We start from the raw sequence: 27282 nt of genomic DNA, 5'->3' as shown, positions 1-27282 counted from the left end.
GAGCACAAAACTTATTTACAGAGTGATCTTTTTTTGTGGTGTACTGTCCTACTAACCTATACCATGTTCAGTTCTATCTGTGGTATGTATTGTAGCTTTCCAGACACAATTTTTATTTAGGTGGGTAATTAATATTTTTGGATGCCTTTTAAAGTGCATTTCAGGCTGAAAACAAAAGTGACGTCTGTCTCGTGAAAAACTTTTCTCTATAGTCTATCAACAAATTCTATTTGAAACGGTTTGAAAACTGATGATTTAGTTTGCAAGCCTTGAGCAGATAATGAAGTCGATATATAATTTTAAAATTTCAGGGTTTTTTTTTTTTTGGTGAATTCAGTTATAAAAAGAAATTTTCTCTGCTTTTACTAATACAAATTTAAAAGTAATCCATATACAAAACATGTTCTCTGTAGATTTCACAGGATGGTTATACAGATAATATCTTAACATTTATTAAATTCTACCTCCACTCTTTTTTCTCTTAAATACATACTGGACACTAAATCCACTGAAGAGAAGTGAAGGTCATAAAGTCTGTAACAGGACCAACATATGCAACATCTTTTCTGCTGAGCAGGAAAGGAGCATGGCACCCCTGTGCCATGTCCCACTCATTCCATTTACTATGAATGGACATCTGCTGTCTTCTTCCTGCTTTTCAGTGGAAACTTAAATTTTTATAACACTTTTTTTAGTGAATTCTCTGCTCTTTGTGGAAATTTTGAATTCTTTCAGGGGAAAGATAAGTGCCTAAACCCTAAACTATTCAAGTTTCAGCTGAAACAGAAAGTATTTGAGTGCCTTCCAGGAGCTGCAGCTTCCGTTGGGATGATCACTGTGCACTTCATCTCCCTTAGGACAGTGTGGCTGATGTGTCACCTTAAGGAAACCAGGCTATAATACAGGAGGTGAACATTCTTATAGGAAAATGGGAATATGAGGTATGTATTCCCATGGGGAAACTAAGATGACAGCTCAGCATCAAAGTTTCAGTTTTAATTTTGTAATGTGAAACAAAACTATTGCCTCTCCATTTTGATATGGAAGGTCTGTAATTTAGGAAGATGGCTACAGGCATCTTAGTTTCAATTAGATTTTGCTAACGTAGGACTTGAGCTATTACCTTGTAGATGTCCAGGAATCCACACTGATGGTCAAACCGCGTGTAGAGTTCATTCAGCATGCTGATGACCTGCATGGGCGTGCACTGGGCACAGATGGCAGTGAAGCCAACAATGTCCGAGAAGAGCATGGTGACATCATCAAACTTCCTGGCCTGAACCTGCTGCCCCTGCCACAACTGCTGAGCCACTTCTTCAGGGAAAATAGAAATAAGGAGATCTACTGTTTTCTTTTTCTCCTCTTCCAGGGCTTGGTGTGTGCATTCTAGCGTTGCCTTCAGCTTATCCATTCGTTTTTTCAAGCCATCTTGGGCTTTTGCTTGCTCCCCAACCAGTATGACATCGCGAGTAGCATCATGGATAGGTATGTCCGAAAGATGGAGGCCTCGGCCCATCAGTTCATCCAGCTTGTCCACACAGGGGGAACCCAGAAACAAAATCGAATTTGATTCTGGCACATGAATCATTTGTCCTTTAATTTCCATCACCTGCAAAATAAAAACAGAATTTAAAAAAGGAAAAATTAGCTGATAGATGTGGATCCCCATTCTACTTTTCCCACCTTTCCTCTTCAGCTAAAATGATAAACATAAACTGTAGCCTGTTATACAGAAGCCTCTTACACTCATCTATTCCAGCAATGAGATTCATATAGTCTCTTCATCAAGGTGGGTCAGAAAATAGCCAATACTGACACAAAAGTATTCCCAAATCAGATGGTGGATTCTATTTCGCAACCACAATAACACATATTTCTCAGAATGGTGTCTAAATGCTGCTTCTAAATTTTGCTCTTGGACTGTAACTTGCCTTAAAAGCAGATTCCAGAGTAGTTCCTTCTCTGTTACTTAGCTATAAATTGTAAAAAGCACAAAATTAAAATGAAATGATGACTATCTGAAAGCAAGTTATTGAAATGGTGCAGTAGCTTCCATTGCTTTTCGGCAAAACAACTACTAAGTCAAATGTGGCCATGTTCTAGAGGAATCAAATAAGAATAGATATGAGAAAGACCTCCACAGAATAATGAATGGCATGGAAAATGTGTACCAATCCTCCTATTTATTATTTGCCTTCTCAAATGCAGCCAACTTGAAGGCTGACATTCTGTTAGAGTCTGCAGATTTCTTGGTGACAGAGATTCATATAATTTGCATTTACAGAATAGAAAAAGGAACAGTAGGAAAGGAGAAGCAGGTGGTTTGTCACACTGGTTTATAGATTTTCCGTCTGCCTGTTAAATGGCTAGATGTTTTGGATGTTTTGAGTGTTGTTCAGTGGTTGCTACCTTTTGCTCCATGATGGCAGCCAAGCACAAAACTACCAGATTGAAACAGACATTGAAAACCAACTGTAATGATACATTTGACATTTGGGGCTACATACATTCTGATTTTTATTAACTTACAAAAGTAACTGTCAAATATTGCAAAGGCACATTTCTCACCTGAATGTAGTACTTAAAAAACAAAACCAAACAAACAGAAAACTAAGAGGAACTTGTTTGTTTAAGCAGAAAATAATTAAATCAGATAAACAAAGTCTCTTAGTAAATGCAGCCTGCCATGAAAAAAATAATAGTTAATATTTGCATTCCAGGACTGCACAAAGACTAGGGCAATACTGTGCTAGGTGATCTGAAAAACCCACGGCCCTTACCCCAAGGATCTCAGTCAAAACAGGCACAATGCAAAAACCTTGTGCATCTAAGCAAGTGTTAGGCATCAGAATGACTTAAATCTGTATTTTTCTATTCCACACAATCCACTGAAATAAAAAGGTCTCCTCCAGTCACCCTTTCTTTCATCGTGTAGGCATTCCCTCACTCTCACATGACTCACTTTATCATTTAATCTTCCTTCCATCCGTAATCCTCCCAAGCAAAGTAGGAAAACCTCAATCAGAGAATCCAGAGGTGTTTGTAATAAGGATGTGATTTAAGTGTCCAGATGCCTGGAAGCTCCTGCTGAGCTGATAGCTACCCCTATATGGTACCTTCCATGTTTGATGGAGATGTTGGGAAGCTTCTATTTCTATTAGGGACTTCTTACATGAGATAATATGCTGTCATTGCAGATCCAACTGCCATTATGGGCACCGAGCTTATCGTGTCCCCATGTCCCTCTGCCTCCATACTTTACCCTGCTAGCAACCTGACAGATGTAACTTCTGATGTCAGCCTGCGAACTCAGCAAATGAAAGTAAATTAAAGTAGTTTAAATTGTCTGTTTTCCTAATTTATATTCCTGCACACCTACTAATATTTACATTTCTAAGCCTTGTTTCCTCAGCTTTGTTCTGGGACAGCCATGTCTGTGAGAAAGCTAGTCAGCTACCTAGATGGGCAGATTTAATGCTCCAAGACTAATTGTTCTTTTTAATTTTTAAAACATATGGCTCCTGCTCAAAGCATAAAGGAAATAGGTACTTTCTTCATGCATGCAGCCTCACACTTTCAAAGGGCACGTACAAAATTGTTTCAACTCTGAAGTACAAATTGCCAAATGTGAAATGTATGGTATAGCATTTCTAAATTCTCTTCTTATTTTGTTCCCCTTTGCCAGAGAGTTTTTCTGTTTTCTGTTGCTAGAAGTTCACCGGTGTGCAAAATAAATGTATCTCATATTACCACTTCTCTCTTCCACCTCCAGGTGAAAACAGGGTGTCAGCTCAGGAGAAGAGAGTGTGACCACAGACCCTGGCTGAGCCAGCCTGGCCTGGAGGTGGGCTGCTTGTCAGCAAGTCACCTGGATTGGAGCCGTGTTTCTTCTGTGAACCTGCTGCGAGACTAGAAGAAAATTAACGCATCCCTCTGTGCTCCTGCTTCGCCTTTGTCAATTTGAGGTGTTAAACTCTTTGATGTGATTTCTGTCTGTGTGAATATATTGTGCCAACCTTCCCCGGGTGGATTCTTCTCAGGAAGCACTGATTGAGTGAACAACGTACTAAGCAGGCACTCCAGAGTCCTCTGCTCTGCTTCTGGGTAACCCCAGGCAAATTATCAACAGAGTGTTTATTTGGCCTTTCAGCACAGCAGGAACAATATTATTGACCACTCTATAGCACACTTTGAGACTTTGTGTGAGAAGCAATAGAAGGCACAGACACTCCTGTAAAATGCCTAACTAATAATAGCTTGTTCTTCTGCCCAAGTGAGTTGAGCCCCTGCTTCAACAAGGTTGAGGGTTTCTAGAGCAATTTTTGAAACTTTTGTAAAGATATTATCTCCATATTATTATTTTTTTAATTATTATATTATTATTACCATTTGCTCGCTTAACAGGAATTGTTGAGGTTTTCTATCACCCCTTTCATGTTATGTCACTGATCTTGATGTCCTGCTCTCTCTTGATGATGGAAGGGTTGGGCTTTTTTTTTAGAAACTAGCCTGCTAGTCTCTTCATGTTGCCAAATCAGAGAACTGGACACCAAAAGCAAAGCTGCCCCGTTTTGCCTGGGGAGAAACAATTAGGTCTTGTAAAGCATAATAATAGAGAAGGGCTAAGGCTGTATCACTCTCTCCAGTTTTTGCAAAGCCCTTTCCTTTCCAAAGAAGCCTCTGAGGTGATTAAGACATTCTCTAGAAGATAGGTCTGCAACTGTGATCCTGCATAACCTCCATCTCTTTTCTTTGGACTCTCTTGCCTCTTACATCTTTCTCTTAAAGTATAACTGAATGTAGTGAGACAACAGATTTGTCTGAAGCTTGCCATAGCAAGTCATGCCTCTGGGCATCTCCCCAGCGCTGGACTGCTTTACACCCAAACTGTAAGCCTAAAGTCAATCAGGATTACAGCATCTCTCTTTCCTGTAAACGGAAAGACTGAAACATTTCTGGCATCTGTTTTACTTCATTACTGCTACATTTCATTGCTTTCCTGTCTCTTTAATTATATTCTTACCAAATAAAATGCAAATAATTCCACTGTTTCCAGAGGACATTCTCCTGACCTATGGTTGTAAAAGATAGCATTTTGAAATGAGCAATAACATCATATTTTACGGGATTATGTTGCTGTGAAATGACAGTGCAGCCTAAGTAGCTCTAGGATGAAAAATAAAAAACCTATCGCTGAATCGTACCGTCACTGTAAATCCACTGCAAAGAAAGGGGAACAAACAGAAGAGGCCCTGCTTCTCAGGGGCTCTTTCAGCCTCTCTCCCCAAAGGCCCATGCAGGGAACATGGACGAACTCTACAGTAGCTGTTTGAGAACATGAGAGAGTTTCCTACTGTGCTGTACACCAACAGCTACTTCATTAGGTACACAATATCCAACGCTCTGCATGTTCTGGATGCATGCCACCCTAGGATTAAGTATGGATCAAAAGCTTATGAATCAAACATCAACTGTACTGCCTAGTCTTTAAGGAAAAGCACAGGGAAAGGCCTCATTTGTTGCACTGATGGAAGACAATACTTCTCTACACAAAGACAGGTGCTTTGGAACAGTGACTGCAAGCAGGTGTACACAACTTCTGGAAAATATTAAGGGAAATATGAGATGGTATTTTTGAGAAAGAATTGGGGTTTTAAAAAATAATTTTCTTCATCATTAGGCCAGACCATGTATTCTGCAGCCTCTGCAATCCACAAATTTTAATGGAGCTGCTGCTTTGACTTTGATCAAAACATAATCTCTCCTGAACTCTGATTATAGCCTTCTTTTTTTAGGGTTTTTTTATCAGGGTTGGGTTAGGAAATTTACAGTTTTATGAACAGTTACACATGCAGGCTTGACTTCATACAATGAACAACTTCAGTGAGAATAAACAGAGCTGCTTCTTTCACAGGCCCATAATTACTTAGAGGACTGGGAAGACTGGGGGAAAATCATCTTATGACAAATCAACCTGGACACCATCATCACTTCAAGGTACAAAGAAAATTATGTAAGCCAGAAAAAAAAAACTATCACTGCACACTGAGGATGAGAGTATAGGATGACTTTTTAAAAGGTGAGCCAGCTGCTAGCTGAAATTTTAAAATAGCTGGATTCAGTTCTCTGAATGTCCTACAGAATACATGGCAGTGTGTCAGCAACATTTACAGAAAGATATTCCAAAGTATTTGAGCAATTAGGGGCTATGGGGATTTTGTGAGCACTGGACAAGGCAACAGGACACTTCCAGAAAGAAAGGTAATGACTCTGTTTGTCTTGTCTCCAGGTGACATATCTAGAAGAAGGGCTGCAACTATGATGGAAGACACCAGAATTTAAAAAAAAAAAATCTCTGAAACTGGAAAAATAGGCTAATATCCATGGGCAATGGATATGCTTAGGCAGAAATAATCAAATGCAAAAAATGCAGTTCCTAGGAAGATTGCCTGGAGTCTACAGAGTGGAACAGATGAATGTAAGTCAATGAATCATGCTGTCATTAAGAAAGAAAACACCATATGGGACTATGTAAACAAGAATATAGCTTGCAAAACACAGGAAGTAATCCTTCTGCTCTGACCACCAGCGTTGAGGCCCAAATGGGCAAATCTGTTCCTGTTTGGTACAAAAAAGAGGTGGATCAATTGGAGACAGTCTGGTGAAGAGCAATGAATGTGATGAAAGGTCTAGAAAATATGACCTACAAAAAATTTTGAAAAATTTTGATGCTTTTCCCCAAAGAAGAAAAATCTCTGGGTGGGAATATGAAACCCTTCAAATACTCTAAGAACTGATGCAGAGAGATCAGACTGTTCTACAAATCCAGTGGGAAAAGCTTTTCAGAACAGGATCTGTGGGTTCTGGTGTATACCAAGTCAAACATGAGCTAGCAATGGGCACTTGCATCAAAGGCTAACAGTACTCTGGGTTCCATTAAGAGGGGTGCTGCAGCAGGTCAAGGGAGGAGATCCTTCCCTCTGCTCAGCACTGGTGAGGCCACACCTGGAGTGCTGTGTCCAGTGCTGGGCTCCTCAGTACAAGAGAGACATGCACATGCTGAAGAGTATCCAGCAAATGGCCACAAAGATAATTAATGGACTGGAGCATCTCTTGTATGAGGAAAGGCTGAGAGAGTTTGGAACATTTATCTTGGAGACGAGAAGGCCCAGGGGAATCTTACCCATGTACATAAATACCTGAAGGGAGAGTGCAAAGATGACAGAGCCAGGCTCTTTCCAGTGGTGCTGAGAGACAGGAATAGAGGTAATGGGCACAAATTGAAACACAGGAGTTTCCCTGTGGAATTAGGATAACTAATTAGGAACATTAGGAAACACTTTTTTTTTACTGAAGGGTGACCAAGTACTGCAACAGGCTGCCCAGGGAAGTTGTGGAGTTTCCATCCATGGAGACATTCACACAGTCCTGGGCAACAGGCCCTAGGTGGCCCTGCTTGAGCAGGGGGTTGAACCAGATGACCTACAGAAATCCCTTCCAACATCAACCTTCTATGACTGTGAAATGAATACGAAGTAAAGGGGTCAAATCGAGTCACACATGCGTTTCATGTGGGATATTCTTCTTTTCATAAGGACTGCAAGAATGGAAACATCAAGTGGTGAGGAGCTGGAGATTCACAAGACCTGCCAAAGGTGATCAGTCTTGCTGGCAAGCAGAGGGATGAACCAGTGACTTAACAGAAGTCTAGGTGGAAACAGGAAGGAGAGAGGTAGGAGGGTATCATTTTGTCTTCAAACAAAAACTACACAACCTATTTCTTTGATAATTAATGTAATGACAGTGTAGATAATGTGGATTTTTTTTATTCACTCAGTTTACAACTAAACTAGTTACTCCTCTTTGTACAGGAAACATCAGAAACAGGTGCTTCTAGAATAAAATTAATGTGATCTGTGTGAGACATCTAAGTCAGTCGGATGAATTGTGTCCCATGGATAGAAATACCTACATTTCTCTGTTGTAAAGGGAGCACAAGGCTTGGACCTAGATGCCTACACTCGTCAGATGAGTCTACGCCCATCAGAATAAATTTATGTCATAACAGTAAAGATATTCCTGTGTACTTAAAGACACATAAATACTATTATATAAGTACATTGAGGGAAGCAGAAGTCCTCTGGTCTTACAGATTTCTATTTTAAATGCTCCAAATCTCAATTCAGTTAGCTCAACAAAAGCTGGACATACCCATAAGGTTAGCTCTGCCTTGTGGTTGGCTGACCACCAACACAGGCAGAACAGAAATCTGCCCTTTATAAGAGAAAAAGGAACAGCCATTACAGCCTCTCCAATACTTCAGCTCTGCTTGTGGAGTGGGGTAAATCAAGGCCACAACCAGCTTAGAGCTGTGAAGAAAGATCCATGCAAATAAGAAAAATTTACATTCAAATAAAAAGCCCTGTTTTGATATCTTATGATGAGAAAAAGCATCTAAATTCAATATAAAAATCATAACAAAACACCAGCTTCCATTTACACCTACGTTTAATTGACAAAGCTAAGAGAACTATATATATCATCTCCACCGAAATGAAAAAATATTTTTTCAATTGATGTCTAATGCAATTGAATAAATTAGTCAGTGTTTGCTCAGCACAACTCAGGATGTGCTCGGGTTCTTGCAAAAGTATGACTCTCAGGATTTGCTTACAAGTTTGGATTTCCAGCTCGATGCAGTGTCAAAGGAACATTATTCCTCACAGCAGCAAAGTGACTGTTACAAATTTCTGGTTATTTATAGAAATCTCTGGGGTGTTACATAATGTGCAACAGTCCCCAGACCAAAGTGAGCAAATTTAACATTTTCTATACATCGTAGGTACCTTGTGAACATAGAATGGCAGCATGAATATTGTGGGGAAACCACTTCTAGGAAATCTAAAACTTGGTGGTAATCATTCAGGTTCTATAATGTAGAAGAGAGAGTGATGATGAGAGAACCATTAAAATCCTTCAGTTGTAAACCAGGGCCCCCAGACCAATTCCTTGATATCAAAAGAGTAAGAGTGTGGCAGATTAAAAGCAAACACATTAGGGTTAGATAGGACCTTCTCCACATGAAGCACAAGTATGCATGGCAAGTCAAAGCATGGGGCCATCTGTAAGGAAATGTGAAAGGAGAAGATGTGAAGGAGATGGTTCTATCATTTGCACATTACTCTTCAAAGCAACTAGATAAACAAAAGGAAATGGGGGATTATAGCTGAAAAGATCATGATGATTTACAATTTCTCCTTTCTTGCTCCAAGACACAGAAATTTCTTTTAAGATGGTACTCCAGACTGATCCTTAGGTATGCTCAAGATAAATCTAGCCCTGAGGCATAAAAATCATGCAAAGACAATTTCTTCAAAGGAACCACTTTCTTCACAAGGTAGCAAAGAGAACTCAACCCTATGTGCCTGAGTCAGTTCTTCTTACAGATGCTCCCAAGCAGAGGAGCAACATGGCAGATGGGCAGAGCAGCCTGACAAGGTGCTGGTGCCAGGCTGCATGACACAGAGGGAGAAAAAACAGTTGCTAAAACAAGAGGAAGAAACTCCCCAGTGATTCAAAGATCATTTCAAAATGCCTTTTAAAGTCAACACACTGAGATCAGTTTGGATTTTTTCATTAATAACTTCATATACCTCAAAAGGATCTGTTGGATTCCTGAAGACACCATCAGCCTGACTGTCCCTTGCCCAGTCCCAGGGGCTCCCCTTGTGCTGCCCAATGCCCAGGACCCCATGTCAGCCCTCTGGGGGTGTCAGTCCCTGCCCCAGCAATACTGCAACAGGACCAATCTCCAGCTCCCACAGCCCTGCCCTGCCTGGCCATACATCCCGCTTGGCCCATCCCCATCCTCAGAGAGGTGCTGGGGCTGTCCCCAGGCCCTGCCCATCCACCCTGGAGACCTCCAGGAATCCCAGCACCCAGGGAGCCCTGGTCCTTGCTGTAGAAACCCAGAAAAGATTTTACCTAAAACACCTGAGAGTGTTCAAGGAGATCTGGACAACTTTCTTAGCCATGTCGTTTAGTTTTAGGTAGTCCTGTGAGAAGCAGGGAGTTGGACTCAATAATCCTTACAAGCACCTTCCAACTCGAGATATTCTATGATTCTATGACTCTTTGCTTTTGCTTTTACTGCAAAATGTAGTTGATCCCTTAAGACTGCTTTTAGGTTACACACTCTTCAATTAGCATGGTAGTTTTTTAGATATCAATAATACATCTCACTGCTGCTTCATTAAAAGCTAGGGTACCCTATGCAGATACACGGCTATCCACCTTAACCAGTAATGTAAAGTTACAAATTTACCGCATCAGGGTTAAAAAAACCTGTCAGGAGCAGAGCAGTGAAAACAATTTTCAGGAAAATGCCCATTTGTTTAGCTTAAGAACTTTCTCTCCTATGTTCTTGATTGCTTCTGGCAATCAGATGGAGCGGGCCTGGCTCTTCATGGATGATGGGGTTTAGAAACGGTCGGATTTCTGCTCTCAGACCAGTACTTGGTAACTGAAGTTATGAACTGCAGGAGCCACATGCAACTCCTCAGTGAGATTTATATTCTTGACGTAAAGTGTAAAATAGACAGGAGGATTAACTGCTCTGAGAAGCTGCAGATTCTGGGGAGATTCCAGTTTATGGGATATTTCACCATTTTTTCATATAACTTTGAGTCAGCCAAGAGCCTTTTTAAAAAAATGCTGAAAACCAGAAGCCCTGCTGCTTGACAGGAACTGTGAGAACAGTGGTAGAATAAACACGCTCCAAATAAGAAGTCCCCAAGCCACACACTTGTATTAATCTGGCATTTCAGGAAAAGCAAAATGCCTTTTTTGTACTTACAACCCCCTCTAGTTTGATTACAACAAATCAATACAAGTTTAAGGGAAAATTTTCATATTTATTATTGTCTCTGTGTTTATGTAAGACAAATGGAAGAGAATTACACTACATTTCCAATGAATGTATGTTAAACATTACTTATTATTTTAAGTCTTTCCTGGGAAAAATAACTGGACTATTTTTGTTGCATTTTTCTTTCCATTTTAAAAAAGGGATGGAGAAGGGGAAAACAAGAATGTAACATTTGAGAAAGTCATTAAAGCTCTCTAAAAAGTTGGTTCTTCAGTTCAAATCATTCTCCATTATCTTGATAAGGCAGTGAGGTGGAGGGTGACACAAATGCACACTCGGTTTGCTAATTTCACAGAGGTAAAAAATATGCTTGTTACAATTATGTTTCCTGACACCATTATGTCAAATGAATAGGTATATACCCTAATACAATACTTTTCAAGCCTTCTTCTGTGCCTGCTTATATTTAAAGAACATTTGCATGCCTTGTTTTTATAATATCATTTATAATATTATTCCTTGACTTCCAAACATTTCTTCTATGCATGAATCTTACAATGTACTTAGTCAAAAGAAAATGTTGCAAATCTTGAAACAAAGTTATAGAATCATAGAATTGTCTAGGTTGGAAGGGACCTTTAAGATCAGCTGCCTGAGATGAGTTGCTAGCAGGTCATTCTGTGAATTTCTAAGTATTTTTCTTTCCCGGATCCAGGTTAGTTTGTTTTTTTTGGAGAAATTGTTTTTTCAAAATGCAATGAAATGGTTAAATGAGAATATATGTTTATTTATGAGAACAGCAGGCAATGAGCAGCAGAAGCAGCTTTCCCCTTTGATCTGTGCAGAATAGATATATATAGCAACCATTAGGAGATGTGACATTTCATCACCAACCTAGGTATCCTAACGTTCCTGTGACTAAAAGATCTCTTAGCCCATGCGCTAACTAGCTTGCAGACATTCTTCTCCTTTAGGACTTACACGCTCCAACTCTTTCCCTATTTTATCTTAAGCACATAAATTTGCTCTAAATTCCTGCCAGCACTGCACCAAGGAAACTGATTAGATGTGGAGGCCTCTGTTGGTATTTTCACTTTGTTTTTTTCTTTATTACACCATATATCAAGTACTTTCGCAGCTTTGATAAAAGACTCTATCATTAGAATTTGATATCGAGATTAATCAATTCTGATCTCTTGGTGCAGTATAAATTTGCAGAACACCAGGAGAAGAAATTTCTTCTTTTCCCAGTCCAATCATTCTTAAGTTAGATATAATTAGAAAGCCATTCTACCTCTCACCGAAGTAAGGATATCCAGCTGGTTTTAGTTGGAACTGTAACAGGCCTTTAAAATTAAATTTTCTGCATTTTTCTTAAAAAGGTTGACATCCTTTCAGAATGTTCAACACAATACACTACAGCATTAGGAGACCTTTCATCCATAACTTTCTATTAGCTACGATATTCAACATGTACCAGTATAAGACAATCTTCATGTGGTGCCTCTTACAGGCCATGTTAAAGATCTGAATTTGGGAAAAATTCATTGGCCTGGTTTAGTAATCCCAGGTTAGGGGTGTCATTTTTAACAAAATCCACAATGTATTTATTTTACAGCCCATCAAGAAATGAAAAGCAAAGAAAAAAACTTAAATGCCTTTAAATTAATTTTAAATAGAACCTATATAGAGTGACTGGGAATAGTCAGATGTAATGAATATTCACATTTCTGTATGCATTAAAATATTTGTTTAGCTACCATTTTCTTCATTATAATTAATTAATTATTTTTTTCTTGAAATGATAACAAAAGAAATGAAAATAATTAGGCAGAAGGTGGTATTTTAAAACCAAAACATGGTCTCCATTGCCTTGATTATTCTAGCACAAATTGAAGCAAGCAGTTAAAGCAAGTTGCTTATATGACCCAGCCTGACAACAAGACAGAAACACAAAGCTGTCCCCGAGGTCTTAGCTTCTCAGCATTGCTGCCTAGGAGACACCAGAGCCTGGAGGAAGGTTGGTCCTTCAAGTGCAAAGGTATTGGACAAGTGTGAGTGACAATGCAAATGGGAGACCCAGCTGCTACAGAGAAAAAGAACAAGATGAGTCTAAAAGTGTCAAGAACTGCTGCATTAGGAAGCTCCCCACTCACCTTGAGGATTTGTGTCCTTGGATACCTCAAAAACTGCAGAACTGCTCAGTACTTGCTGTGTGCAGGCAGACTACGAGCCTGCCCAGCCTCAGAAACCATGGGACTGCCCCAGCCCAGTGCTCTGCTTTGGCTGAAGCTCACCACTCAAAAGCAGAAAATATTTGCTCAGGCACAGCGTGATGCTATCACAGCTACCTGGCTTTTGGACCAGGACCAACTTACCCATGACGGGCTGAGACACTGAGTGAAGCAAATGAAAAGCTGTCTGTACACACATCGACTGGACCAACTTCATCTAATTTATGCAAATACTGACTTGCATCTCATTTGGAGCTCTGAATTCCCTACAGGGCAGAGCACTTGATGAGCTCCCCAATTTTCAGCATTTTGACTCCTATGATTCTTTGAGCGTTAAAGCCTTTAAGCCTAAAATCCTGATTTCAAAAGTCAGTTTTAAGAATGAGATCTAGATGCCCTTCAAAATGTCACTTTTTGTACATCCATTCCCTTTGAAAGAGTCAGAAGCACTTTCCTTTTAACACAATAGTCCCCCACACTATTGACTGGGAAGTTTTTAAACAGCTGCTGGAGTATTTTGTTGTAAATATACACCAACAACAAACAAAACAAAAACAAAACAACAAAAAAAACCAGCCAAACCCAGAAACATCGTAAGAAGATCCTCCTGAGTCTAAGACCATGAAAAATTGGAAATAAATTCCTTTAGGAGCTAAAATGATCCTACACTGCTGAGAGCAGCGCACTGATTATACTACTGTTCCACATTCCACAGCCTCATTTCGTATCACATCTCCACAAGGTGATTACACCCAACTAACAGTCCTCTATCCGTGCTGTCTGATAGAAATATGAGGCTGTGTGCTACATTTGAAAAGGCAGTAGATAGTTACATAAAATCATAGAATGGTTTGTGTTGAAAGAGACCTTAAAGATCATCTAGTTCCAACCCCCTGCCACGGGCAGGGACACCTCCCACTAGAGCAGGTTGCTCAAAACCCCATCCAGCCTGGTCTTGAATATTTCCAGGAATGAGGCCTCCACAGCTTCCCTGGGCAACCTGTTCCAGTGTCTCACCACCCTCACAGTAAAGAATTTCCTGGTATCTAATCTAAATCTCCCCTCTTTCAGTTTAAAACCATTATCCTCATCCTATAAATACTTAAAGGGTGGGTGTCAAGAGGATGGGGCCAGTCTTTTTTCAGTGGTGCCCAGTGACAGGACAAGAGGAAGTGGGCACAAACTTGAGTATAAGAAGTTCCACCTAAGCATGAGGAGGAACTTCTTTACTGTAAGAGTGGCAGAGCCCTGGAACAGGCTGCCCAGAAGAGTAGTGGAGTCTCTGTCCCTGGAGACATTCAAAACCCACCTGGACATGTTCTTGTGCAACTGCTCTAGACAGACCTGTTTTGGCAGGGGGTTGGACTAGATGATCTCCAGAGGTCCCTTCCGAGCCCATATCATTCTGTTTTTCCATTTTTTAACTGGAAATCTGCAGCCTCTTCTGGTAATGATTCACCATAAGGCTAAGTTTTATTAAGCATCTGTAGAACGTACTTCCTCTGGCACATGTATTTTCAGTAGTTGCACTGCCTTTTCATTATTTATTTGGGTTTTGCTTTATATGGCCTGTCATTGACTCATGTAAACTCATATGGTATAGACTTATTTCGTTTATGTGCACAGACACATAAATACCTCCCTCAGCACAAGTCATGATCTACTTGGACTCAGAAAACAATAAGGCCAATGTTGGGCCTAGCAGTACACAGTTTTGTCTTAAATTATTTTGCATCAATACCAGATCTTGCTAGAGTGCTGTAGTACACCATAGTATGTATATTTTCCCCACATATTTACACTGGAAATCCCATCTTCTCTTCTGAGCATTATATATTTATGTTTATATAACATATATATATTCATTGTACTCAAACTAACACAAACACAAGAAATAGAAATATTTCCCTAGTTTTCAAATATAACTTGCAGTATTTCACTAGACATGGTGTCCTCCATAACCTTTAATTTTTGTTATTTTATTATTTTTCATAATCTCCTCCTAAAGTATTAAAAATACATAGAGCACTTTAAGCAATATTAAATGTCATTGCATTATCAAGGTGATGATTCTATGAAATTAAATTCTAACCTTCCAAAAGACATTGATTGATGTGCTGGAAATAGAGAATATAGGACCTCAGCTTCTCATTCATGATCATGTGATTTATTTATAAAGTTTAAATAAGTAAAAATAAACCAATTCTTCCAAATAATCTATTCTTGTACAGTATTCCATCAGAGGAATAATCACCCCTCAAAAAAGGGACAGTAAAATTTAGCAGTTCTTAATCACACTGCAACAGCCTTTTGATTTAAATCAATGGGATTATGCACAGACAAGTTGATTTTTTTAAAAGGAGAAACTATTCCTGCATTCACTGAGGAAATGAGAGAAAATGAAGATGATTACCCAGCTTCAGGTAAGAGGAAATGGCACAGAAAAGCAGACTGATGACTGCCTATTTCAGTGTTAAGACACAAATTCGCTCACAAGACAGTATGTTACCTTTTGTTTAAAGTTTTTCAACTGCTTTTAAAATGCATGGGTCTCCAGGAGGGAGAGCTGTCTCCCGAGCTGTAGCACTGAGGCCTAATCTGAAATGGTATGAAGTTAACGGGGAGGCTGTTTTTGACAGCAGCACGTGCTAGGACAGAAGGTCGCAAATGAGTGGAAAATCCCTCCCTTCTCAAGTCATTAAAACACATTCATCTTTTATTGGAGGAGACAAAAGATTCTAGTTTATATCTACCAACATATACAAGTATACATTGAGTCAGTTTATTATACTAAATGGAAATAGTCTGGCATAAACAACTCTCTGATGACATTTGTGATTTGTCAGTCATAGCTAAACAGTGTAACTAGCCATTTTCCCCAATTTCTTCCCACACATTTGTGAAAGGAAATAACACCCTTTGCTCAACAGGCAAGAAAATAAGGCATTGTTTACCAAAACTCATTTTGATGTATTAGTGACTTGTGAAAAGATGGAAGAATGCAATCTCTCTCTCTCCTTTCTGTTTGGCTGATGGCCCCTCAGTCAATCTAAAACACCGTTGTATTTCACACATAATAATTCTACTGAAGTGTGTTAAATGACCACAGATTACCAAGGCACTTCAATTACATTTAAGGCCTCAGAATAAAAATCCTGACCTAGTGAAATAAATGACTAAACAGCCAACTTTACTACGTAGAGAACTCCACAGCAGCTTCTTTTCTATGCTATGAAATTATGTACTATTTGAACATTGACGACAATATATAAAAAACACCACCTCCACTTATTGCAAAGCTTTACAACATCTTAATGCTCGTATTTCAGAAAAGAAGTTAACAATTGAAGTCTACAGAAAAATTAAATCAAAGCTTATTTTGTGAAAGCTTTCCAGAGATCAGCTTCCATATGCCCAGATCTGTCTTGCTCACTTCAGATCACCAGAAACCTAAATTCTGCAGAGCTCTGTCAAACAGATGAGTTTCATGTGTGTAATTGTCTTCGATTAACACAAGCAAAAATTACAACAGCATTGTTTTCTCACAGTGCCTTAACATTTAACCTGTTATATCAGGACACTCTTGTTACACAAGTTAAAATTTCTGATTTTGTAGTAAAATAACATCATACAAGAAATGAACAATTTTAGATATGCAAGATTGTTCCAAATATTTTAGTTTGTAACCCAATAAATCTTCCAGAAATAACTCTAATGGTGAAGTTCATTAGTAAAACAACCTGCAAATTAATTCTTCTGGATTGAGACTTGAAACCTGGCAACATATCCGAGAAATATATTTTAAACTTCACTTTTTTTTTCATCTTTGTTGACAGTGTCATATTCAAAGCTGGTTTTGCCACACGGTTCCAATACTGTCAACTTTAGCAAGCTCTTCAGTCACCCTCAAATACAGCATCCCCCCAAGATAAGACTGATAGATGTAACCCTAATACTTGAGAAAACAGTGACAGTAGCTGGTCCAAAATATCCCAGGAAAATATCTTCTTGTGTCAGGAAATGATGATTCAAGGAAAGCAGAATATTTCATTCAATATTACCTCAATTAAACCAAAGGATAAAACAAAATATGTATCCACATGAGACTCAAATTCAAAACTCTTCAATTCAATCATGAATGTAAATGAAGTGATAAAATATAAAATGAATGGCTTTATCTTTATTGAAACACTTTCAATCTTATTGAAAGTACTGTATTCAAAAAATTATGTTTGTCTCAAAATTTTGAAAAAACAAGTTATATGCTTAATTTTTGCAGGAAAAAGAAAAAAAAAAAAGAAGTGAAATGTCAGAATTCTCTCTGGTTAGGGAAGTTTTGATTATTTCAAATAAAGATAGATAATTAAAAGATCACATTGTCTCTATGGGGCACTATACCCTGGCTGTAATTAACAGAAACAGTTTCCTTTTCAGCAGTTACAATCAAAAGAAGGTGGTAAGGTTATATTTTTTGAAGGCATATATCTTACTCCATACAGGCTAAGAAAATGGTATTTTCAGATATATCAATACTATCGGATTGAAATTTGATTCAAGTTGTAAATACTTTAATTAAATCTACCTTTGTTGTATTTGGGCCAGCAAGAACAGAAATACGTCTTTCATGATGCAGCACAGCAGACTTCTGAAATTCATCTCAGATGAATTCTGGCCATTCCTTTCCACTGGATATTCTTTATCAATCCTAACTAGCATACGGCTAACAGAAACTTATTTTTTGCTTTGGCTACATGATGTAGCAGCAAAGTGATTTCCCTCTCTTCATCTTCATTTTGACAACTACACAGGTAACATCAGACGATATTTTTCTTAGTTAGAGCAGCAAATATCACATGCCATGCTTTCTCATGCTGACGCTGCTGTGCTATTACTCCTGTTAAGCAGCCAGCTCCAGGAACAGCCTGTCTCTGGCAAAGCTGTATGAGCTTCACACACTTTCTGACTGGCCAGTCTGAATTCCTGACACAGAAGTAATGATTATCCTATGCTTGTTTATACATCAACCTTGGAATACAACGTATTCTTTCTAAGAGAGGTTGATAATATACTTTTGTACTGGCACTATGATAACACTAAAATTACAGTACTAAATTTGCTGTATTAGACTAAACAACTGTCTTTCTACCCTCCTGTCCTCTGCTATTGACCGATACCAGAGACCCCAGACTAAGTCACTAGGGCTGCTGGTGTATTTTGTGGGTGAGGAGAGGTGCTCGGGCTTATGGGGTTTTTTGGAAGATGGTTTTGGGGGTTTGTTTGCTTTGCTGTTTTGTTTTTTTTCTGAGAGTTGTCTTGAGGAAGTCTAAAAAGCCGCTGCTTGAGGTGAGGACGAAGAGATCAGGATTTCAAAATTACCTACCTAGAAAGCCAAATACCCCATTGTGGGATGCTAATGACAAAGTCACACTGGGAGCTCTGAAATGGCAAAATCAGAGCTTCTCTCCCAATTAAACAGCTTTGCTGTGAGAGGTTCTCAGCTTTGCTTCAATGCAGCTAATTTTTTTGTGTTCTGTAGTCTGATTCTGATTTAGTCACTAATTGCTTTCCCTTTCTTATAAAACCAGATGGAGAACACTTCAATGAGATTACTGTTGTCAGTCTTTGTTCAACATTGGGAGTAAAGAGTTTTTACTCTGGCCCATAGCATTAGGGGTTTCCTAGTGCCTTCAGAGAATCTGGTTTCATCTCTTCAGTAACTTAATTCTCCAAGTTATCTGAGGCCAATTTCCAAATATATTCTCTCTCATTACACTGGTAATCAACAAAAATCTGCTGTCTGTATCATCTGGCAAAACCATCTTTAATCTGGAAAGGGAGTTAGCTTTTCTAACGCTGTTCAGTCATCATACTTGTCTCCAGCTTGCTTTTTCTTTTTTCTTTCTTTCATATCATTCACAATAAATGGCAGCACTTAAACCTAACAAAATAAGACTAAGGACTAAATAAAAGTAGTAATCCTAGTCTATTTACTGTAATCTCCTGAGATTTGATTTTAACATGATGATTTTTCTCTTCCTTTTATTCTTCATACTAAACTCTGGCTTTCCTCTTAAACTTTGGCTAGTGATTTCAGGAAATATCATGTTCTCATCTTCAGTAGTAGAAATTTGAAATAACACCCAGTGCAGTAATCCAACTTATTCCAAATGCACAGCAGTGTAATAAAGCAGTATTTGATTTACAGCTGCTTCCACAAATTGACTCTTGACAGCACCAAACTTGATGCTTTTTCCATTCATACAAAAGCCAAAAGGAAAAGAGGTTTTGCCAAGATTTTCATGAATCTTTCTTAACTTTAGGGGCTTCAGTAAATATACATGTATTTCCAAACTCTGGTATTTTACAGGATTCTCGTACTTCATTCTACTTCCAATTGCAGAACATGGAAAGTCTTTCAATTTGATGAATCCGAAACTAAATCATACAAAATCTATTGTTTCTCTAGCCAGAGATTTTTATTCCACTTACTCTAAAAGAAGTTCCAGCTGTCTCCAAAAGAATACAAGCTTGTAAAAGAAAGGTGGTCACAAGTAATATAATGCAAAAAAAAAAAAAAATTTACACTAAGGAAATTGCCAAAATTCTCAAAAGCAACTGCTTCTGGACACCAAGATTGGAACTTTTTAAGAGAAATAAAGTTTCATGGGATGAAAATTAGGGCCTTTGAAATATGTCATGTTCAGCACTCACTACCACACTTGCTTATCTCAGTTCTCATATCCACTTTTTTTAAACCTTACAAAAAACAAGAGGCACAATATTAACCACAGCATTGTGTTCCATTACTGAATTCAGGCTACCTCAAAGCTATAATTTTTTTAATGATAGATCAAACTGTGATGTAATTAATTCAGCTCTGGGGGCACCAACATAAGAAGAAGATGGATCTTTTGAAGTTCAGGGGAGGGACACAAAGATGATCAGAGGGTCAGAGCACGTCTCCTACAAAGACAGGCTGAAAGAGTTGGTCTTTTTCAGCCTGGAGAAGAGAAGGCCTTATTGAGGAGGGACTCTTTATCAGTGAGCATAGTGATAAGACAAGGGGTAAGTTTTACACAGAAAAAGGGGGGATTTAGATTAGATATTAAGAAGAAGTTCTTTACTGTCAGGGTAGTGAGAGACTGGAACAGGTTGCCCAGTGAAGTTGTGGAGGCTCCATCCCTGGAAATGTTAAAGGGCTGGATGGGGCTTTGAGCAACCTGGTCTAGTGGGAGGTGTCCCTGCCCATGGCAGGGGGGTTGGAACTCAATGATCTTTAAGGTCCCTTCCAACCCAAACCATTCTATGATTCTAGGATTCTATTTTTTATTACAGTAAACTATTCTGGATTTGTATTTCACATTTATATTCTTTGTAGAATCTCATTTCATTAGTGAAATGTGCAAAATAAGGTATATGAAAACAAAGACTAGAATCAAAATTCACTTCATCCTTCCTCTTGGGGTGCAAAGACTGCCTTATTAATTTCCAAAGAGAAGACAAAATTAATAAAATTATATATTTATATATATATAATAAAATTAGTTAACAAAATTAATAAAACTATTTAGAAAAATTAAATATTTTTATGCTTTAAATTATGTAATCTGTAAGGTAATTTGGAGTCAGTAACATTTCATTTTCAGCAGGTATGAGTGTGTGTTTTATTCTGTTTTGCACGGAAGAAGAGCAGGTTCTACAAAGAAGACCATATATTGTCTTTTTAAAAAATTGAGTAAAAAAGGATTAAATATAATAGAAGATTCATCCTCATGTGGCTAGGAGTCCTTTCCTTTCAATCTTGGATGATTCAAGACTATATTTAATCTGTTTTCCTAATCTTCTAGCGTAATTCCTCCTTTTCTGGAACCTACGCAGTATTAAGTGTAAACAGATACACTACTAAAATGTAGTTTCTGACGCACATGTACAACCACATAACAAATCTAAACTTGGCTTGATCATCTTTTCTTGCCATATCTTTGCGTATCTTCCTAAAGCAGCCTCAGTAATTACTGACATCATGTGGCACAATTACGGACTTTGAATCAAAACAAAAGGCAGCAGATTGCAATAATTTTAGATGGTAATGAATCTAACATTAGATTATCAGAACTCTAATGAGAAACAAGGTGGTTTGAAATGGCATGCTCAAATCAGAATTAAATTTTGTATTCCTGTCGTAAAGATGAATAATTTAAACTTCCTGAAAGTGTTATAATCTCTAAATGACAAAATGTAATGGCTCTTGCCTCACAAATAACGTATCAGACAGGACATACAAGGACGTATATGCTGAATTCATGTTGTGTTAATTCTTGGAACATGTATACAGATGAAAAACAGACAGCTAAAATGCATATATACAGAAAATTATAAAAGAGTAGCCAAGCACATTAATCAGTGCCACCTTTAGCTATTTTGTATATCAGAACTTATAAGAACCATATTATCTTTTCCCCACTTTTATTGTTTGAATATATTCCAGATTTCTAAGCACAGTCTAAGCATGGTCCCTTCTTGTTTGGAAAAACTGCAGCAAAAATAAATATGGAAGGGTCATATAAAAAAATCCATGCCAAGTAAGTTCTTAGCTCTGAAATATAATAACTCAGATCACCTAAGAGCTCCCAGATTATCACCGCACCCAGTCAAAATGGTTTTTCCACAAAGTGAAACAATATAAAAGATCCCTCCAAGATTTCATATTAAGATTCTGCTTTCCATCTAGAAAAGACTCTCTCCCTTCCTTTTTTCTTATAACTATAGTACACATCATTTGTTATCTCAACTACAACTTTTCAAGCTAAAATCCCACCCTTAATGCAATTATGAGCATGTGAACTTTGTCAAATTTTGCCTTGCTTCGATCTGTTACCTTCATATTCTTCACTTCCATTACCATGAGTTGTCTAAGATTCAAATAATGTGTTTCTAGATCTATCTATAGCACCTTGTGGGTGCTACAAATCATAAACAGCACCTTGTGTGCTTCTTTAGAATCCAAAGCTTCAAACAGTTACGATTCTGTCAGGAGTCACAACATGTAGGGCAGTTAAGCAACAAAAACTGAGCAATGGATAGCAATGCAAGTCTCTTTGTTGCTATTTTTAAATTTCAGGATAAAAGATGAAAAGCCTCAGCCAAACCAAAACTTATTTTTTTCTGGGATACTGTGCCTTTCATATCTATTACAGACTATGTTATATTCCATCTGTTTCCATACATAGACTGAAAAAGGAGTTAATACTGGGAAAGTCTTATTGATAGAGCCAATTATATAGTACATTGCCTCACTAACAAGAAGCATGAAACCAACTGGGATAAATCCTTCTCTCGTTTATACTGATATCTACAAAAATAAGCCCATTGAGTCAATGCAGTTACACCAGATTTACAGCACTGTGATTTAAAGCAGAACTCTTCACTGTCTTGGCTGAGTGAAAGAGGATTTGACAGGAGAAAAGAAACAACCATTAAACAAATTCCAACTCTCTTCTTATTGAAGAAGTCTCTCTGACTTCAATGGAAATAGGATCAAGCCAGCATTCAAGCTCGATCAAACTGCTCTTTTTTTAATCTAGCAATTATTGTCACATTGTCTGCAAAAAACCAGCTATTAAAAGATTATAAATGTTCAAAGGAAAATTATAAAATGTAATCTCGGCAGCCATAGAAAATGAAATATTAATTTTCTTTAAACTAAGTCTCTTTAAAAAACAACTAATGAAGAAGAAGAACTGCTAGAAGAACAAATATACTTTCTGTCGGATGCTAATATTGTCGACATTTTTCCTCTTGGCTGAACTCTGAAGGTAAATTTGTACTTAGCAGACATAATAAAGCAAAAATGAGAAATTATATCATTACTGTTAGCCAACCATGTCCAATTTTATACTAGTTTTCATCCAGCAGCGCGTGCCCCTTTAATTAAAGAAATGAAGTTAATTTGGCACAGTCTGTAGCATCTCTTTCTCATAGGACGACACTGAAGCCATCTATTCCATTAGCCAAGAGGTTTAAAAATCCAGAGACTGTTGCATTTGTAGTTCAAATTGAATAGCCAAATTAGGGAGTTAAAATGCATGACAACATGGAGAATGTCTTTTAGTAGCCTGCCATTTATAGCACAGACTGCATGAAGGGCACTGTATTTAAAAGTACTGTAACATCCCTCAGTTGCTCAGGTGTTACTGATTTACAGAACGAAACCAGGAATTTGGTTTCCATTGTTTCAACATTTCATACATTTTCCCTCCATTCTACTAAAAAAGTGTAGCTTAAGAAGTGATCTATGCAAAATCATTATCTCTGTTATCTCAATTATTATTGCCGATTAGACAGAGAGAACCAAAAGCCAGCACCAAATTTAGGAGAAAGTTCTTTACTTAGGAGAAAGTTCTTTACTTTACTATGAGGTGGTGGAGCACTGGAACAGGTTGCCCAGGGAGGTGGTTGAGGCCCCATCCCTGGAGATATTCAAGGTGAGGCTTGATGAGGCCCTGGGCAACCTGGGTGGGTCCCTGCTGACTGTGGGGAGGTCGGATTAGATGGCCTTTGGAGGTCCCTTCTGGCCTGGACCATTCTATGATTCTATGATTTAGACACCTAGACCAGGATTTCAGCAGCCTTTTGGCACAAGTCCTAAACTGCAACCTGAAAGGCCTCATAGAGTGGTCAGGGACACATAAGCTCCCTGAGCATCTCCCTGCTGGCCCTAAACACACTGTAGGTGCCTGCGTACATACTGCATGTCCCAGAGGTGCTCCAGCTGGGCCCACAGCAGCCAGCCTCCTACCTAATATATAACAAAAGACAAGAAGGCAGCAAAGCCCAGCCTCCTTCCCTGCAGAGTTTCATAAGGGAATGCTCTTCAAATGTCTTGCTGTCACAGACAGCACCGATTTCTCACTCACAGACACCCCTATTAAAAAAGTTAGCAGAGGAAGTTCTTATGCCATGTTTTGCATAGTAGTCTAGCTGGAAATACACTTGCCAAAAGATCAGATGTGGGTCCAAGCTCTCATAGAATAGAATCATCTAGGTTGGAAGGGACCTTCAAGATCATCTAGGCCAACCATCAACCTAACTCTGACCAAAAAAAAACCCACATCACTAAACCACGTCCCCCAGCAGCATGTCAACCTGTCTTTTGAACACCTCCAGGGATGGTCCCTCAACCACTTCCCTGGGCAGCCCATTCCAATGCTTAATAACCCTTTCAGTGAAGAAATTTTTCCTAATATCCAATCTGAACCTCCCCTGGCACAACTTGAGGCCATTTCCTCTAGTCCTATCTCCTGTCACTTGGGAGAAGAGACTGACCCCACCTCTCTACAACCTCCCTTCAGGTAGTTGTAAAGAGTAATAAGGTCTCCCCTCAGCCTCCTTTTCTCCAGGCTGAACAACCCCAGCTCCCTCAGCCTGTCCTCGTAAGACTTATTCTCCAGACCCCTCGCCAGCTTTGTTGCCCTTCTCTGGACCCGCTCCAGCACCTCAATGTCTTTTTTGTGGTAAGGGGCCCAAAACTGGACACAGTACTCAAGGTGGGGCCTCACCAGTGGGGAAAATCATGGGCCCAATATCACATTTACATATGTCTTTGGGAGAGGATTCTGTTTCTAGATCCTATTCAGGGGCTGAGCCTTCTCTTCTTGCCCTGATTTATGCCCTGGGTTCCAGAAAGATGAGGCATTTCCAACAATTTCCTTGCAGTCTGCATTTCCTATTGCTCCACAGCAATGAAGGTCTCAGTTTGGACTCCTCTCTGCCACCTCTTCCTGGGACCCCAGGCATGTCTCCCAGGTCTCTTCTCAGCCCCCTTTGAGAAGAGAGGGATGTAATACCCAGAAGTTAGATGCTTTACTGCCTGGGAAGTAAAGCAGGCCTTTTTCAGAGCAGGCCTGGGTTTTCAGTCCCCTTCAGCAGCTCAGAGGGGGTGAGGGCAGGCAGACCCAGCTGTGCCATCTCCCTGTGCGTGCTCCCGTGGGAGCCAGCCCACTCCCACGAGGGGTGTGAGGGAGCTCGCCCTGGGTACTGGCTCTGCTCTCACCTGAGCTTACAGCTGAGGAAACACAGCATGAGCATCGGGACACACAACACAACAGAAGGAGGTTTGGGTCATTGGTTTCAGCAATGATACGCTCTTTTTAAATTCACTGATGAGCCAGTTATCGGGAGGTAAATGGGTGTGAGGTAAATAAAATAAAATAAATAAATTATTCCCGTTCCTAGCTGATAGATCTGCTAATTACTCTTATGAATCAATCTGTAATGACTCCCAAGCATGTGGCTATTTTTTTTCGTTTGAGTCCCACCTAATTTTAATATGAATTTCTCCAGAGCTAATCAGAACAATTCATCAAACTGGGCTGTTACAAAGGAAAATTAAAAACCTTGGATAACAGTGCTTTTATGGTGCATTAAACAAATGTATTTCAGTTGATCTCCTCTAAAAGAAACCTGATATTCCCACAGATAACAGTAAGGATTCATTATGACCTCTGCTACTCATATCAAGCCTAGATGGTTTTGTAATGCTATTATTGCAAAAATATATTTTTTTTATATGTCACCATTATTAGAATTTTCTGTAGAAATGAAGTATGCTGCAAATAAGTGTCTCATTCTATTTGCTCTTTACAGAAAATGAAACATGCAAAGCTGACACTTTCCAAACATGCTGCACTATTTGATTCTGTCATTAGTTACAAAGATTGACTAGTGATTTGTGCCTATTGTTTGCTACTCAACAAAAATTGTTTTATCTTTTCTGTAGGAAATAATTTAAACATGTACTGATCTGTCCAGTTAATGAAAGAGTGAACACACCTTCTTTCTGTATCAAATATATCTTTGGAGAGAAAATAATACTATCTGTGGTCAAATCCTTGAGTTTTGGTGCATTCATGACAATTCTTCACTTTTCAGAGAACCATTTAAGCATATGCCATTCTTCAAGAATGCACTTAAATCTAACTGGTCTACTGATGTAGGTGAGACTCAGAATCTTGCACTAAAACTGTGCTACTGTGAAGAAGTAAGACTTTGTAAACTTATAACTTAATGAAGGGAAAACAAACTAATGGAGTAGCTATTTCATTTAGAACAAAAAAAACGAAGGGAAAACAAACTAATGGAGTAGCTATTTAATTTAAAACAAAAAAAACGCAACAAACAAACAACAACAACAAAAAAAAAACCCAAAGCCAACAGGTAATGGCCACCAAAAGAGGATGAAAAAGGAGTAAGAAAAACAGATACTTCAATAGTCATGAATGTGACAAATCCCTGCTAACTACTCACTCAAATGCATGGTGAACTATCATCATCACGAGGTGTTATCGTAGTTCGCTGTCTTTATTATTTCACAGTGGAGCACCACTGTTTTCAGCATTGCCAATTGTATGAATTTGGGACTTACATACAAATAAGGATTCATACATCTAATAAGCATGGTCCCACAAAGCACGAAATCTAGGTATTAAATTCGCTGGCCAACACACTGCCATTAATAGCATTTGAGGTGCCCTCTGGTATCACTCTTGGCTTCCTACTGCTGCTCCACAAGGGCACAGATCTCCCACACTTCCTGCCAGCTCTATGAGGGCTTCTCTTGTGCTTTAGGGCATCTCAGTCATACCAGACGACACAGTGTAGAGAACTGAATCAAGCCCTGGATGCCTGTTTTCCTGTACAACTAGCCGGGGAGATGCATATGGCTCAAGAGGGTAATTGAAAAGCCTGTATGTTCAGCATGTAGCCAGACTGCTAGAACGGTGATACATCTGAGATTTCAGATTTCCCCTATATGCAGAAAAGCCTGTATGTTCAGCATGTAGCCAGAGTGCTAGAACAGTGATATATCTGAGATTTCAGATTTCCCCTATATGCGGGTACTCCAGCAAGGGGTTTTCAGGATTCAAAACTAAGTACTCACAGATTTTCTTTAAAGATCAGGATTCATTTGAACTAACTTCCTGCACCTTTCACATTGACATTGGATCCTGCACAAAATATAATGAAACGTTCATACAGCTCACAGAAAAATAATTAAAAGCAAAATGATTGAATCATTTTTTACGTAAAATAGTAGATTCAGATGAGACATGTCTATTACAGTGTTTTAATTTGGATTAGGATCGCACTTCAGAAGCAAAACCTGGCATTGCAGCCTTAGAA

General features: G+C 38.8%; 1 protein-coding gene across 1 annotated transcript in view; it reads right to left on the bottom strand.

The window, feature by feature from the left end:
- GUCY1A2 (guanylate cyclase 1, soluble, alpha 2) overlaps positions 1-27282 on the bottom strand; it is a gene marked incomplete at its 5' end in the record, with an annotated part of 152592 nt that overhangs the window by 63931 nt on the left and 61379 nt on the right. The window contains one exon of the mRNA XM_014965766.1: positions 1124-1609. Within this exon, the coding sequence (XP_014821252.1) occupies positions 1124-1609 (486 nt within the window). The remainder of the gene's footprint in view (positions 1-1123; positions 1610-27282) is intronic.

The sequence above is a fragment of the Calidris pugnax genome, unplaced genomic scaffold (genome assembly GCF_001431845.1).
Source record: "Calidris pugnax isolate Ruff unplaced genomic scaffold, ASM143184v1 scaffold20, whole genome shotgun sequence".
Classification (NCBI taxonomy): domain Eukaryota; kingdom Metazoa; phylum Chordata; class Aves; order Charadriiformes; family Scolopacidae; genus Calidris; species Calidris pugnax.
Note: the sequence above shows the minus strand (reverse complement) of the source record. Positions and strands in the feature narration are given on the sequence as shown.